Source organism: Pterocles gutturalis, unplaced genomic scaffold, assembly GCF_000699245.1.
Source record: "Pterocles gutturalis isolate BGI_N339 unplaced genomic scaffold, ASM69924v1 scaffold47061, whole genome shotgun sequence".
NCBI lineage: Eukaryota > Metazoa > Chordata > Aves > Pterocliformes > Pteroclidae > Pterocles > Pterocles gutturalis.
The window spans coordinates 1-13,639 of record NW_010104696.1 but is presented as its reverse complement, the minus strand read 5'-3'; the positions used below and the strand labels follow the sequence as shown (position 1 = coordinate 13,639).

Sequence of the window (13,639 nt, the reverse complement as noted above, 5' to 3'; positions counted from 1 at the left end):
TCCCTGTGTGTGGTGCTGAGATGCTGAATTTTAAGCTTGTGCTGATGCCTCACTGAACTCCAGGTATTCCAGAGTCTCTCAAAGGACTCGGATGAGCATTGTCAGATAGCAAGTAATACATTTGCTAGGGCTGGTTTCCAATAAAAAACAGAGAAAATGCATCCCTTCTAAAGATACTTCAGTCAGTAAAGAAGTGATATAACACATTTTTGTTTTGTTTTTAATGTAATAAACTTTCAGATGAATGTTTGCCCAGAAAGGAGAAGATTCAGATTTATTTCCTCAAGCCCATGAGGTTCAAAGTGGTGTTTCTTACTTTGGAAGTGCTTATTTGCATTTCCTTGCAGAACGTTTTATTTGATGATTGTGTTAGAGCTTCTCAGAATAACTTTCACTGGAAATGGTACGCTGTGTGGGCCCAAGTGAGCAGCTCAAATGTCATTGCCCTGTATTGCCTAACATCACCATTAGAAATACTTTTTCAACAAGCATTATTTGTCCTTCTGGTCTCTCTGATGAAAAGAATAGCCTGTAAATTGTGTTTATACAATTATATTGTGTGTGTATATATAGTTATATTGAAAATACTAGATTGAAAGCAAGAAGATAGTTTATAAGGGGGCCTATGAGTGCAAATTTAGTTTGCTACTGAGCTCATAAAATGGAAAAGTAAACAATTTTAAGGAAGCTGACAGTTTCTACATGTTTGCCTTCTGTTCCACAGAGGCACTTTTCATTTGAGTTCATCCAATGTAATTAAAGCAGAACAGGCTTTACATCTCTGAGTTATCAGAAAAATGTGATTTGAAGTTATAGTTTAACCACTTACTGGAAAGTTTAAATCTCTTCTAGAGCTCTCATGTCAGGGTTGTTTCATGCCATGCTGTGGAAAGACTAATAAACCCGACAAATTTGAATGGGAGGAGATTTTGCCAGATGGCATAAAACATTATCTAAGTACACCTGAGCATAAGGAAAAATAGGTTGTGATACTTGTTTCTTTAGTACCAGTTCTGTAAGATCTAATACTCTTTTAATTTGCACCCTTTTAAAAGGAATAGAACACGTTCACAGAAATAAAAGTTTTTATACTTAGAGACAAATGTGAATTAGGGAACTGACGCTTGATACTTTAAATAGTGAAAGATTTCCAAGACTTTGTTACTTAAGTATACAGTAAATAAACCTTCCTTTGCCAGCTTCTTAATCCATATTTTTTGAAAGCTTGCCATTTTAGGTTGGTGATTCCTCTCAAAGCACCATTGTTCCTTTGACACAGGCTGTTAGGTTTCAACTGTTAAGTCCTTATCATCTGGAAAGCCATCCCTGTGTCTAATATAAGAAAAGGGAGTAGTTGTGCTCCTTTCTTCCATATGTTTCCAGTTACCGTGTACTGTGAGATAAAGTGCACGTGCTCTTTGTTGCTGTCCAGTATGCCGTTAGCACTTCTGGGTTTCTACTAGTGCATAAATTGCTTTGGGCTTTATGCAGTTCAACAGCTGGGATTAGACTTCAGGGGTACGTTGATCCTATATTTAAAAAGAAAATTACAATACCTACAGCTGGTTCTCAGTGACGTACCTCAAAGCCTTTTCTCAAAATGTTTGGTTTATTTTTTTTTTAAATTGGAATGTAGGATACTAGATTAACTTAGAAGCATGGAGTGGGTAAAAATCACAGTGTGCTGCTTTCTATCCTGCTTGCTCTTAAAGCGGGCATGCATATGCTTATCAAAAATTGATTGCTATCTCTGGAGCCCGGAATCTCCACTTACAAAATGTGGATAACAGTCTGTAGCTTTCCTGCTTTATGTGCCTCAGGTCTAACAGAAGACATCATAGCATGCATGTGGAGAGATCAGTCTTTACCTTCATTGACTTCTTGTCTCTGAACTGACTTGAGACCTCACTCTTGTTTGATACTGCTTATTCTGTTGCCTTATAAGCACGTTTGATTCTTGTCCTTTGCTTTGTATTTCAGTTTCTGTCCTGACACTGGCAGGCAATGCAACCTCTTGAAAAATGTAATTCACGTGGAATCTGGTTGCTTTGCTTTGGAGATGTAATGTAGCAAAAGAATATAGATAACTGTGGCTGAAATTGTAATAACCAAGGTTCATTCTGGGTGGAATGTGCTGGCTTTTATTAGGAAAAATTCTGAATATAGACATTTTTTTTTTTTGTCTTATGTTAATCCTCGAACTGTCTCTGTTACTTTAGGGGTACCTTTGTTTGCCATACATGGCACTGCAGCAGCATCATCTTCTGTCAGATGTAACAGTCCGCGGCTTTGTTGCAGGGGCCACCAATATCCTGTTCCGTCAGCAGAAACATCTGAGTGATGCAATTGTGGAAGTATGAATCTTTGCATTTGAACTACTTGAGAGGGGTTGGGGAGGCAGAGGTTAGATTTTAAATATAATTTTAAACTTTCACATACATGCCCAGATTTTGAATTATTTCCCTATTAAATAAATTCTTAAATGCAGAATCTTATTACATTTGTATCATTTGTTAGGATACAATTAGATAAGCTGTGCAAAACTAATATATGTTTTTCTGTATATACTTACATCCAATATTTGAATTTGCAGGGTACTTTTTATTTTGTTGCTGGTGTAATTTTACTTTTCACGTCATGGGCTTTTTTCATGGCTTTGTAATAAGGTCTGCAAAAATAGGTGCTTGCAGCTGAGAAACAGTTACAGTTGGATAATAAAGCACATTGCTATTGGCTTCCTTTTGATGTACTCAAAAGGTTAAAAAGTAGTATCTAAGAAAACACTGTGTCAGTTCTAGCAAATAGATACAACCATATAATCAACATTTGGTAACCTAAGATAGCTACATATAGGTAACCACCGTAATAAATTGAAGTGATAATCAAAGAGCCTCTAGGAAAATACATGTGAGCACCAAACTTCCCCTGCCAAATCCTGTCAAATAAGCAGCTTTTACAATGTACCAGGAGGATGGTCAGGTTCTGGTTATATCAGAGAAGTATCTGACTTTCTGAGAACAGTTAATTCACTATTTTTTTGGCCATTTGTTTCTTCTTGATATTTCAGGGGACTGTGGGTTTAGATTGAGGTAGCAATCTATAGTAGTATATAGAAGCAGTTTTATTTAAATAAATGTTTACCACTGGAATTATTTCAAACAGATAGAAGATGCTCATGTACAAATCCACGATCCAGAACTCCGCAAGATCCTGAACCCAACAACTGCTGACCTAAGATTTGCCGATTACTTGGTGAAGCATGTGACCGAGAACAGAGATGATGTTTTCCTTGACGGCACTGGATGGGAAGGAGGAGATGAGTGGATCAGGGCTCAGTTCAGCGCTTATCTTCATGCACTGCTCGCTGCTGTGCTGCAACCAGGTAGAACAGATCCCTTGCCTAGGGAACGAGATGGGGGGGTGGGGGTGTAGTAAGCATTTGCTCTGCTGTGTTAGGCATGTGGCCTGTCATTGGATCTCCCTCTGCCTAACATTTCATTTTAGCCTGCTTTTGTGGTTGTCCTTGGCTATCCTTGTTATTCCTTAACAAGGTTAGTACTAATTCTTACTTCACAGCCTTACAGACACTTTGACTGTCTCCTTCTCCTTGATTTAATTAAGCTTTCCTCATAAGGAGAAGTACCTGAAACCCCATATATGATGAGACTTTGACAAACTTGGGTGTCTTACAGACTCTATTGCAACCTGAAGTTAGTTGTGGGGAAATAATTGGATTCAAGGAGACATGAAGTGAAGTGGCTGTCTTCAGGAACTTTTGCTAGGTTGTTCCATCTCTTTTCCCTTCCTGCAGTGGTCTTGTAGGGATTCATATAAGTGAAAAGTGTTGTCTAGAGGCTTTATAAACTTGTGTTTTCTGGAGCTCAACATTTTTTGTCTTAACTCTGAGGTAATTCTCTAGGTTCCAACATTTTGTGCATCAATATAATTAAAAGAATCTGTGTTCTATTTGTGGAGAATGTTTACTTTGCCCAGCACTGACCCCATTAACTTCATTCTCATCATGATTATTCTCTATTCACATCAATTAACTAATTCAGATCTTGTTCTGTGGTATTTATGGGAAAACATGGGATTGAGAACTTGATTTTAAAGTCTGGATGATGCTGAGTTCTTTGACAATATTAATATTTTAAAATTATTACCTCGTTGATGTGAACTGTCAGGGTTTTCTGGAAACTCATACTGCTTCCCTGGCTTGCTCTAAAACAATTTCCTATACTCTTCAGTGTTTTAAAGGTGATGTTATTATAAGTTTATTCCACTGTAGTTCATACTGCAGTTTTGGAGTGGATTTGGGGTTTACTAAATTTGAATGAATAATAACATAGTACAGCAAAGCCCAGTGTATCTGACCAAGACCAATGCAAATGATGTTTTTGTTTTTAGTTGCTATGTGGCCATTCTCTCCCCTTTCCTATCTTTGCCTAGAGACTTCTTTTTCCAGTTAAGCTCTTTACTTAGAATTTTATAAATTAATTAAAAATAAGAAAAGTATTTAAGCTGGTTTTTTTTTTCCTCTTGTCCTGGCATTGTATATTTGGAACACTTTAAAATGAAAATAATAAAACATTTTTGAAGTGCCCAGTTCTTAGTAGTAGTTTTTTTTTTAATTGTCTTTGACTTGATAAGAGCCTGGAAAATGTTAATTTTCCTTTACAAGAAAAAAAGTAATTTGTTTTGTATTACCTCTCTAATGTACATTGCTGCAAATTGTCATCTTTATTTTAATCTATCAGACAATGAAAAGACTTTGTCAGACTTTGGAACAGCATTTGTAGCAGCCTGGAAAAATACCCACAACTACAGAGTATGGAATAGCAACAAGCATCCAGCTCTTGCAGAGGTAAATTCTAGGTAAGGAAACTTTTTTTTTTCCCCTCCCCTTAGCATTTAACATGGAGAACTCCTAATAGTGTAGTCAGGCACACCATTCTGTAGAATTATGGCATTCCTCTTGTTCCTGCTATAAAGCTCTGAGCTTGAAACTTTGGGGCCCTTTTCTTTCTGTACTTAAGTACAGAAAGCCAGTATTTCTGTTCTTCAATACCTTGAAGTAATTCTAGGCTATAGTTTTATGAAGAAAAACATATCCAGAGTCAAGAGAAGTTAAGCTTGTTCAAGTTGATTGTTGGCTGTCCCCACTTGTAGAAAGTTTGTCATTCGTCAGGAATTGTCCTCAGATGGTTATGGTTTTGCTTTTTATTAATTGCTTCCCGGTGTCCAGGGAATAGCTGTGTCCAGGGCTGTCATTGATGGGGATGAAGGGGAGCTGGCTGTTTTATGTTGCATCTTCTATACTTGGGATTGTTTTCTGTGTATTTTCATGCAAAGATTAGATGATGCCAAGCTTGGTAGCACTGTTGGCTGTGGATGTGTTTTGTTTAGCATGGGTTATTACTGTACTGCAGGGAATTTTGGTTGCTTTTGCTCTGTCAGCTGTTGGAGTCTGAAGAAAGTTTTTCTTTAGACCTGCAAAGCTCTTTGGTCTACTTAAGGGATTTTATTCTTTATTTGCTCTAGAAAGAGGTGCATCTGCCTTGGTTAAGATCTGGTCTGTAAATAGAAGGCACCTTAAAGGTAGTTCATAAGAAATCTGCAGTTGAGTAGTCACTGGGACCTAGCCTTCTGTAAAGTGATATAGTAGTATATCTACAAAAGATTTTTTTTTGTAAGCCACAGATATGAGTACAACTTATAATTGTGTGATATGGATTCATCATGAAAAAAATAAATACTTAATGTTTTCTCGTGTTTTTCCTCTTCTAGCCACCCATTCCAGGGACAGTACTCTGTATCAGATGTGAAGTTAAGATTGTCACAGTAAGTATCTAGTACGTTGATTTGTATTTTTTTTAAGTGTGCTCAAATATTAATAACTGTATAACTGTTGCTATGATGAACTAAACCAAATAATTATTTAAACTGGCCATGTACATTAAACTATACTCAATGTTCTCTTGCAAAAATCACCACATCTAAAGATGGAACATGTGCCAGAAATAGGGAAAAACAGTGCTAATGCACTATTTTGTGTTGGACTTTACGTAGTGGAGCCCTGATTTTTTGCATTGCAATAATAAGGCTTTTGTATATTTATTTTTAAATTGTAAACTAAAGCTGTTAAATCTTTAGTCAGTATGTCTGTATGTTGACTTTAGGTCTAATTATTAGGAGAAAACAGCTTTTTTTTAAAAAAAATAAGCTGTTTTTTCATACAGCATTGTTTTAAAAACTCAAAGTTCCCTATTTGTGTACTGAGATGTGGTTCAGTTTCTTCAATTTAGAAGTGTAAAATGAGTTTTACTTAATCTCTTATTGCACCACACTCGACTGAACTTGAAGTTGAGCTCGGCTTTTACCTGTAGTATGGAAGTCTAAAACTCAGTGCTGCTTGTTTTCCCATAGCTGTTCAGCTCTAACTGAAGGCAGAATTCAGTCTTGGACTTGCAGTTAACTACCTCTTCTTGTTTATGCTGCAGGAAAAATAGATTGTTTTCTCCCTTAGCTATGTTGACCATAAAACATCAGAGAGTGATATTTTTTTTTTAAGATGCCTGTCAATCAGCAATGCACACATGAGCTGATTCTGCACTTGCCTTGACTGTAGACCTAAAATATATGCTGACATAGAACAACAGCTTGAGGAATAAAAAGGTTCAGACTTCAGCCCGCTGAATCTTTTTGTTGCTTTTGCTGACCAATAACAGATTAAATTTCCGTGATGGCAATTGAGAATACAAATGAATCAAGATTTATCTCAAGGTAATTTCCTTCAATAAGGTGCATGCTGATAGCAGCTCTTATTATTAATCGATGGTCTTTGTAGAAAGACTTCATTTAGAGATGTGGAGGTGTCTATAATCTTTTACGTGCGCTATTTTTCATTTGGAAGGACACATACTAACTCTTTTGGGTAGCCTGAAATCAATGTAAAAGGACCAGTAGTTCTTAGTGTCCCTCTAATAATAAATATTTTTACAATAGTGCTTTTATTCTCCAGGTGTGACTTTGCTATCAGTTATGCATCAAAATTACTTGCTTTTGCAAACCAGGCCTATATCTGTTCTTGGTATACTCTAGTCTTTCTGCTTTTTGCACCTACAGTGAAGATTTTGAAAGGAGGAAAATACTGTGGAATGCTGCATTGTTAAGTTCAATTTAAATAGGCTTGCAAAGCCTAAAATGTGGACTTGAATGTTAGAATTTAAAACTAAATGAGATTATTTTCAAGAGATCACACTTCTGCAATAGAACTGATTGCTTTTGTGCTTTTTTTTTCCAAATGATGGTAGTATCTGTCGTCTTTTTGCATGTCTTTTAACAAAAGCATGAGTGTAAACTGTACTTGATCGAAAATTTAATCTTAGAGCAAGAGACAAAGTAAAAAGTATTTAGAAAAAAAATAATGACTGATCAGTAACACTTACTGTTTTGTTTGAATCTTATGTACTAGGGCTAAAACTTCTCACAACTACTGCAAATCTGACTTTGTAATTGAGAACATAAATGCATTTTGGTAAACATTTAGGAGAGGTATAAAGTATGTTGTGTAAGAATGAACCATTGGACATTTTGATTCCTCTCTTGCTGACAGTATCTTTTCTTCCTCTTGACTAACTGATCTGTGTGGATAAGATGCATGCAGGGATTATGGGCTTGATCATATATCTAAATAATATAATAATAATAAATAATATATCTAAAACTATATATATGTATGCTATGTAAATCAGTGTGTGTATTGATACATATTTTAAGTATGTGTTTTATTTACACCTGGAAGTAATAAGAAGTCAGTCAACTAACAGCCTTCAGTATCTCTCTTGTTTAGCTCTGTGCAAAACAGTGAACGTGGAAAGAAAATTGGAAATGTGATGGTTTCTACTAGCCGAAATGTTGTGCAAACGGGAAAAGCTGTAGGTAAGAAATGTATTTAAAACCAGCTTGCATCTAAGCCGTATCTCTTTTGAAGAAGCATCCTACATCCCAGTTGTATTTTGTTTTAATCCAAGTGTATCATAGAATACTTTATTGAAATCAGAGGAAGACCTTCTTGTGTCAGTTTCTGCAGGTTTTGCAATAGTCTGGAATTTTCTGGAAAAGCACTTGTTGCACTTCAACAGGGGCAACATCACATTGTCTTCTTGTAATGCAAGATAATGTGAGTTCACCCACTGAAGAATCCAATAGTTGCAGTAGCTTTGCCAAAAATTGTTTAGCTTTCTCTTTTATTCCACTGGAGTCTTTCCATTTCTGCTGAGCTACTGTGTTCAAGTTCTTTGAATGTTTTCTGATACAGCCTCTGGACTTGGCCATTAAATTCCAAATTGGACAACTGACTGTGTGGGATTTTTTTTTTAATATTTCTTTGTAGTTGCTTAGTAATGATAACGCTACACAATTGACCTTCTTTGTTTTGTTTTGTAATGCAGGTCAGTCAGTTGGAGGAGCCTTCACAAGTGCGAAATCGGCTATGTCATCGTGGTTTTCCACTTTTACGCAGTCAACCCAAAGCCTCGGGGACTAAATGATTGTTTTGCACAATGCTGCTGAATATTTCAGGTGCAATGCTTTCTCTGAGCTGTAAAAAGATCACTCCAAAACATAGAGTGGAGATAACTACCCAGGACCAAAACAAGGTATATGACGTTTGCAAGCAGATGTGGAATGTTATTATTCGGTTTCACTAGAAGTGTAGAAGAACGGTGAGTGTCTCCATACAATGGGACGGCATTTGCAGTATATTGGTTGTATTTGAAATTACTACTTTTCTTTAAAACTGAGCCTTTATAAAGACATTAGCAAACAGGGCTTGTTGCAAGCCAGATGTGTTTGACTTTAGATTTGTACATTTTTTTTGGATGTTGAAAATATTTATGGAAACTAGTTATATTTTTCAATCCAAATAGCCAAATGTCTGTGATTCTTGTTAGAAATAAGCAGAGTATAAATACTGATTCCTCTTTCAGGTTGGATTTGAGAACATCTCTGCAAAAATTATACAGTGGAAACCCCTAAAGGGTTCCAAGCCAGGTGGAACTTTCTCACTTTCACCTACAAAATGAAATTGGCAGGGTGCAGAGTAAGACTGTGGCTGACTTAAGGGTTTTTTCCTTTCTGCTCTGTGGTCATGTACAGTTGTTTGCATTAATCTGTCTCTAGCTCTCTGTGTCCCCAAATCTGTGTAACAGCTGTAAAATCAGTATTTTCTTGATGTTATGCAGTAGGCCTTCATACCTTTTGCATAGGTGTTGGCTGTGTTTTTACACTGGGACGTGAATGGGATTCCATTTGGAGAGGTCTCTTCAGGAAAAGTATTACAACACAATTCTCCCAAATTGGGATTGGATCATAGGCAGTTTTGTAAGGTCTTGCTCTACCAGGATATAATTACACCATCAATGTAGTTACATACATATGAATACAGAGTACTAGAAATGCCTAAAACTAGCACAGTAGCAAACTCTGCATGTTTTAGTTTTTTTTTTTTTTCTTTTGCCAGTAAAGTTATGAAGACTTCCAAATGAAAATCAGCTATATTGATTTTCTGTGTTGACTCAGGGAATGTTCTGTTTGGATAACTACTTTTTTCATAAGGAAAGTAACACTAGAGTTGGGAGAGTAACTGAAACGGTTCAGTTCATAACCTTGTCTGAAGAAGTATAATTGTTTATATGAAAAGATATGTGGCATAATGCTGTATTTAATATGTACATGCATGCATGCAGTGTCTTCTGTATGCAGGCGTATTCCACTTCTTCCATTTCCTGATTCTGAGAGAGATTGTTTACTGTTTCCTGCAATGTGTGTGCCTCTGCATGCCTTCTAACATCTCCACGTGATCGCTGTTAACATTTTCTACATTACATTATCAAATGTTCCAGCTTTTTGTAGTGCAAGCCTCTTAGCTCGTTGCCTCATTGGTATCTGTCAGCATTTTGCCATGTTCTTTTCCAGGGCCAAGACTTCAAGTCATGGTTATTTCCTCTATTCCTCAAACGAAATAACAGCAGCTGTACAAGAGATAAACAAGAGGGCTGGAATATGAAATTTGTTTTAAGAAATTAAGTTCTGATTTCTTTAGGTGCATTTAAAAATCTAATAAAAAGCCACCCTTGTATCACGTAGTTACTGTACAAGAAGTTATTTTTCAGTTTTATTGCTTCAACCAGCAATTTGAAAACACAGGATCTGGTTTAAAGCCTTCATTACTTTTTTTCCAGGACAGACTAAATAGGGTGGGCATGGAAAACCTGAGCATATACAGCTAGTTTGAGTAGTTTAATTTGAGAAGGGCAAAAAAGGCCCCTAAAGCTCTTAATCTACTGCTTCTGATGTACAAGTAAATTGTATCGATAGAACTGCAACTGCTGCTCCTAGTCTCTGTGTGTATTTGTGTATCTCCTAAAACTTTTGATGCCCTTTTCTGTTTTATTCCACAACTGTGTAATAGACATTTACATCTTTTCAAAGACTGAGTAATACTTGATATGCAGGAAGAGCTCTGGTGAAATAAGACTAGGGCTTTCTGTTTCAGCATGCAGATAATAAGAAAATAATCGAAAATAATCACTTGCTTTTGTGAAATGGCTAACACTATCTGCTGTCTGAGGTTTAAGCAGTCAGGCTTCATGTTATAGTGAAGACTGAATAAAGGTGTATGAAGGATATAAGCACCTATAAAACTAACTTCAGCAACTTAAGGCACGCCAGGTAAGTTTAGGCTTAGGAGCTCACAGTGGTGAGTTCTAGGAGTCAGGCAAGTGTTTGGTGTTTACATGTACCAGGTGTAGAAACAGGACCTTCAAGGACCCTTTTCAATATCCTTGCCTTTGTCACCTCCTCACCTCAGTTTCTTCTGTAGAATTCTCTGATGCCCCAGATTGGTATAACCAATTTGTTAGCTCTCTGCATTTCCCTTACTCCCACGGGCTCCCTCACTGGCCTGGGGATGTTACAAAGCAGATTTTTTTTTTTTTTTTTTTGGTAGATTGATCCGAGGAAAGGCAGAATGAGGTGCCCTCTGCAGTGCTAAGCTGCTGCACAGCTCCTTGCTGCTTTGTGCAGGAACTCTGCTATGATACTTCACAGTATTTCTCTTCTGGGCAAGAAGACCGGGCAGATCTTTCTCTGCAGGCTTTTTCCCATTCTCACAGCTGTCTCTGTTGTGGAGCCAAATGTACAACCTGGTTAAGAGTATTTTCCTTTCTTTACAAATGATAGAATAAGAAACTTGTATTCATTTTCAGTCTTTTTAAGAACTGGCATCCTGCTAGCAAGCTGGACTGTGATTTAAACTCATGCAGCAATTAAGACTCATGCAGCAAGTGGAGATGAAGTGATCTTCATAATACATGGTCTTCATTAACATGTATGTTTGCTCTTTGACGCTTGCTTAAACTTACTTTTGGGCTGTAGGAAAGCATGCAGCCACTGAGGTTCATCTACGCTCGTATAGTCCTCTTCTTAATTTAATGGTTGTAACCCCTTCAGTGAAAGCCAACACAAATGCGAGTTATTTTCCTCCCCTCTGTTTTAAAATTTCCAGTGCAAGCATTATTGCTTATTCAGAAAGATTTAGGCTGTTGACTTCCATTTCCAAGACCCTGACATCCATTTCCACACTGGAAGAAACACCGGGTCCTAAATGAACTGGTGATAGCGCCTGTAATGGGTCAGCTGTGAAGCTTTTGTTACAGCTCTGTCCTGACGGCTGTTGCAAAGGTGTTTCTGGCTGTCAGTGTGCAGCATGAACTGACTTACAGGTAATACAGTAGCGCACCTCTCAACTTTCTGGCATCAGAGGCATCAACCTCTGCTTTTTGTATGGGCCAGCATTTGAGGAACTGCCTACTGGGCATAGATATAAGTCACAAAACCTTAAGTATTGTTGACCTAATATTCCAACTAAAAGGTTGAGCATTTTTCATCAGTCATTTTCATGTCATAACCTTAATTCCTGTGCACACCTGACACCAGTTTCCTCCAGTATCATAACGTAATTATCATTTTTAGATCAGCATTCTAGAACATTGCACTTGTTTGACCTTGTACATATGTTTTAAGCACCTCTGTAATTAAATTTAGTATTTTGCCTAAACGATCTTCTGATTTCCATAAAAATTATGACTAAGCAAAGAAACTAATGTGGCAGTATTTAATTGTAAAAGTGAAGGCGTGAATGCAGTTTTTAAACATAGAAACTGTTGCTTGATAATTGAACATACAAGTAATGTATTTGATTTCTCTTGTGCTGCTTGAAAAATAAACACATCCAGCTTGTTTAAAGCTCTGTGTGCTCAAAAAGCTGTATTATTTTAAGAAATTAATCCCACTGAAAGATACTTGCAGGCATCTGGTCTTGATATTGATAGCTGCTTGTAATACACTGGCATTCTTTTTGAAATTTGTCTTCCATTTGAACTGATTGTGGATGTTGCTTTTGCAAATTTAGAACAAGATCCTCTAGTGTGACTTTTTATTCCCTATTGGGTACTGCTCATTGTAAATTGATGAAAGTCTTTAGTAGGTCACAGACCTCGCTTACAAGTAAGAACTTTAGGTATAACTGTAAAATTGTGATCTAGATTTAGCTTCAAAATAATATGTAGTTCATGTGGATTGCAACATCTAGTCAAAATCAGGATGCTGCATAAATTAATTTCTGCACATCCAGCTCTCTGCCATAGCGAGCTATTCACTAAAGATTTATTTTAAAACTTGAAAACTTGTACTGTCACTGTACCTACCTGAGAATGATTTTATAAATTACTGTTTCCAGTGGGAGGAAACGTAATTGCCGTGAATAACATTCAGGTGTGAATTACCTGGAGCTTATGGCTAGAAAACACTTCCAATGCTCTAAAACCTGTTGAAGTTTTTCTGACCATATGCAAGTAATTGTTCAAACACACTGAAAGATAAATGTACATCATGTTGTTTATGCAGTGTAATTTTACTTTCTTGCACGTATTTAGTTTTCATTAAAAAGGGCAACTTGGAGATTATTCATTAAAGGCAGAAACACTACATTCTTGTACTGTGATTAAAGATGTATGACAAATTGCTTCATGGTGTTTTGAGTCTTTAATACCATAGTAGGGGAGAGACTGATTTAAAGCAGGCACAGAGCTTTAGTTCTGTTTCTGGTCTTGACCCCATTCTTTATCAAATGCTAAAAGTAGTGTTTGGATTCATTAAAAAAAATATGGAGATTTATCATTTCTGTCAATTAAATAGTCAGTTAAATAGTGAACCTTGCTCAGATTACTTTATTCCCCTAAATTGACATCATAAGTTGACATCATATGTTCATAATATCTGTACAAAGGTGGCTTGATCTCAGTTGTGATGGAATTTGGAAATCCAGCTGTCTTGTTGAGTCCTTCTCTATAGGTTCAAAATTTCATAATCATACCTTGCTCCTGTTGTAATACTATTCCAAAATCAACTGACAGAAAATAAGATTTTTTTTTCGTTATTTCCCTGCCTGAATTTGACTAATATTGATTAAGGTGTAATTACTATTTCCCTCAATAGTAGCAAAGAAAACCTACACAATCTTCTTTTCTTGTCTTAATCTAGATCACCAAGAATCACAGAGTCACAGAATGTTAGA

At 36.6% G+C, this 13,639-nt stretch overlaps 1 protein-coding gene across 1 annotated transcript in view; it reads left to right on the top strand.

Moving 5' to 3' along the window:
* AVL9 (AVL9 homolog (S. cerevisiase)) overlaps positions 1 to 8,896 on the top strand; it is a gene marked incomplete at its 5' end in the record, with an annotated part of 10,784 nt that extends 1,888 nt beyond the window's left edge. The window contains 6 exons of the mRNA XM_010087131.1: positions 2,220 to 2,354; positions 3,163 to 3,382; positions 4,758 to 4,875; positions 5,788 to 5,841; positions 7,853 to 7,941; positions 8,454 to 8,896. Of these exons, the coding sequence (XP_010085433.1) occupies positions 2,220 to 2,354; positions 3,163 to 3,382; positions 4,758 to 4,875; positions 5,788 to 5,841; positions 7,853 to 7,941; positions 8,454 to 8,548 (711 nt within the window). The remainder of the gene's footprint in view (positions 1 to 2,219; positions 2,355 to 3,162; positions 3,383 to 4,757; positions 4,876 to 5,787; positions 5,842 to 7,852; positions 7,942 to 8,453) is intronic.
* Between the last annotated feature and the right edge of the window lie 4,743 nt (positions 8,897 to 13,639).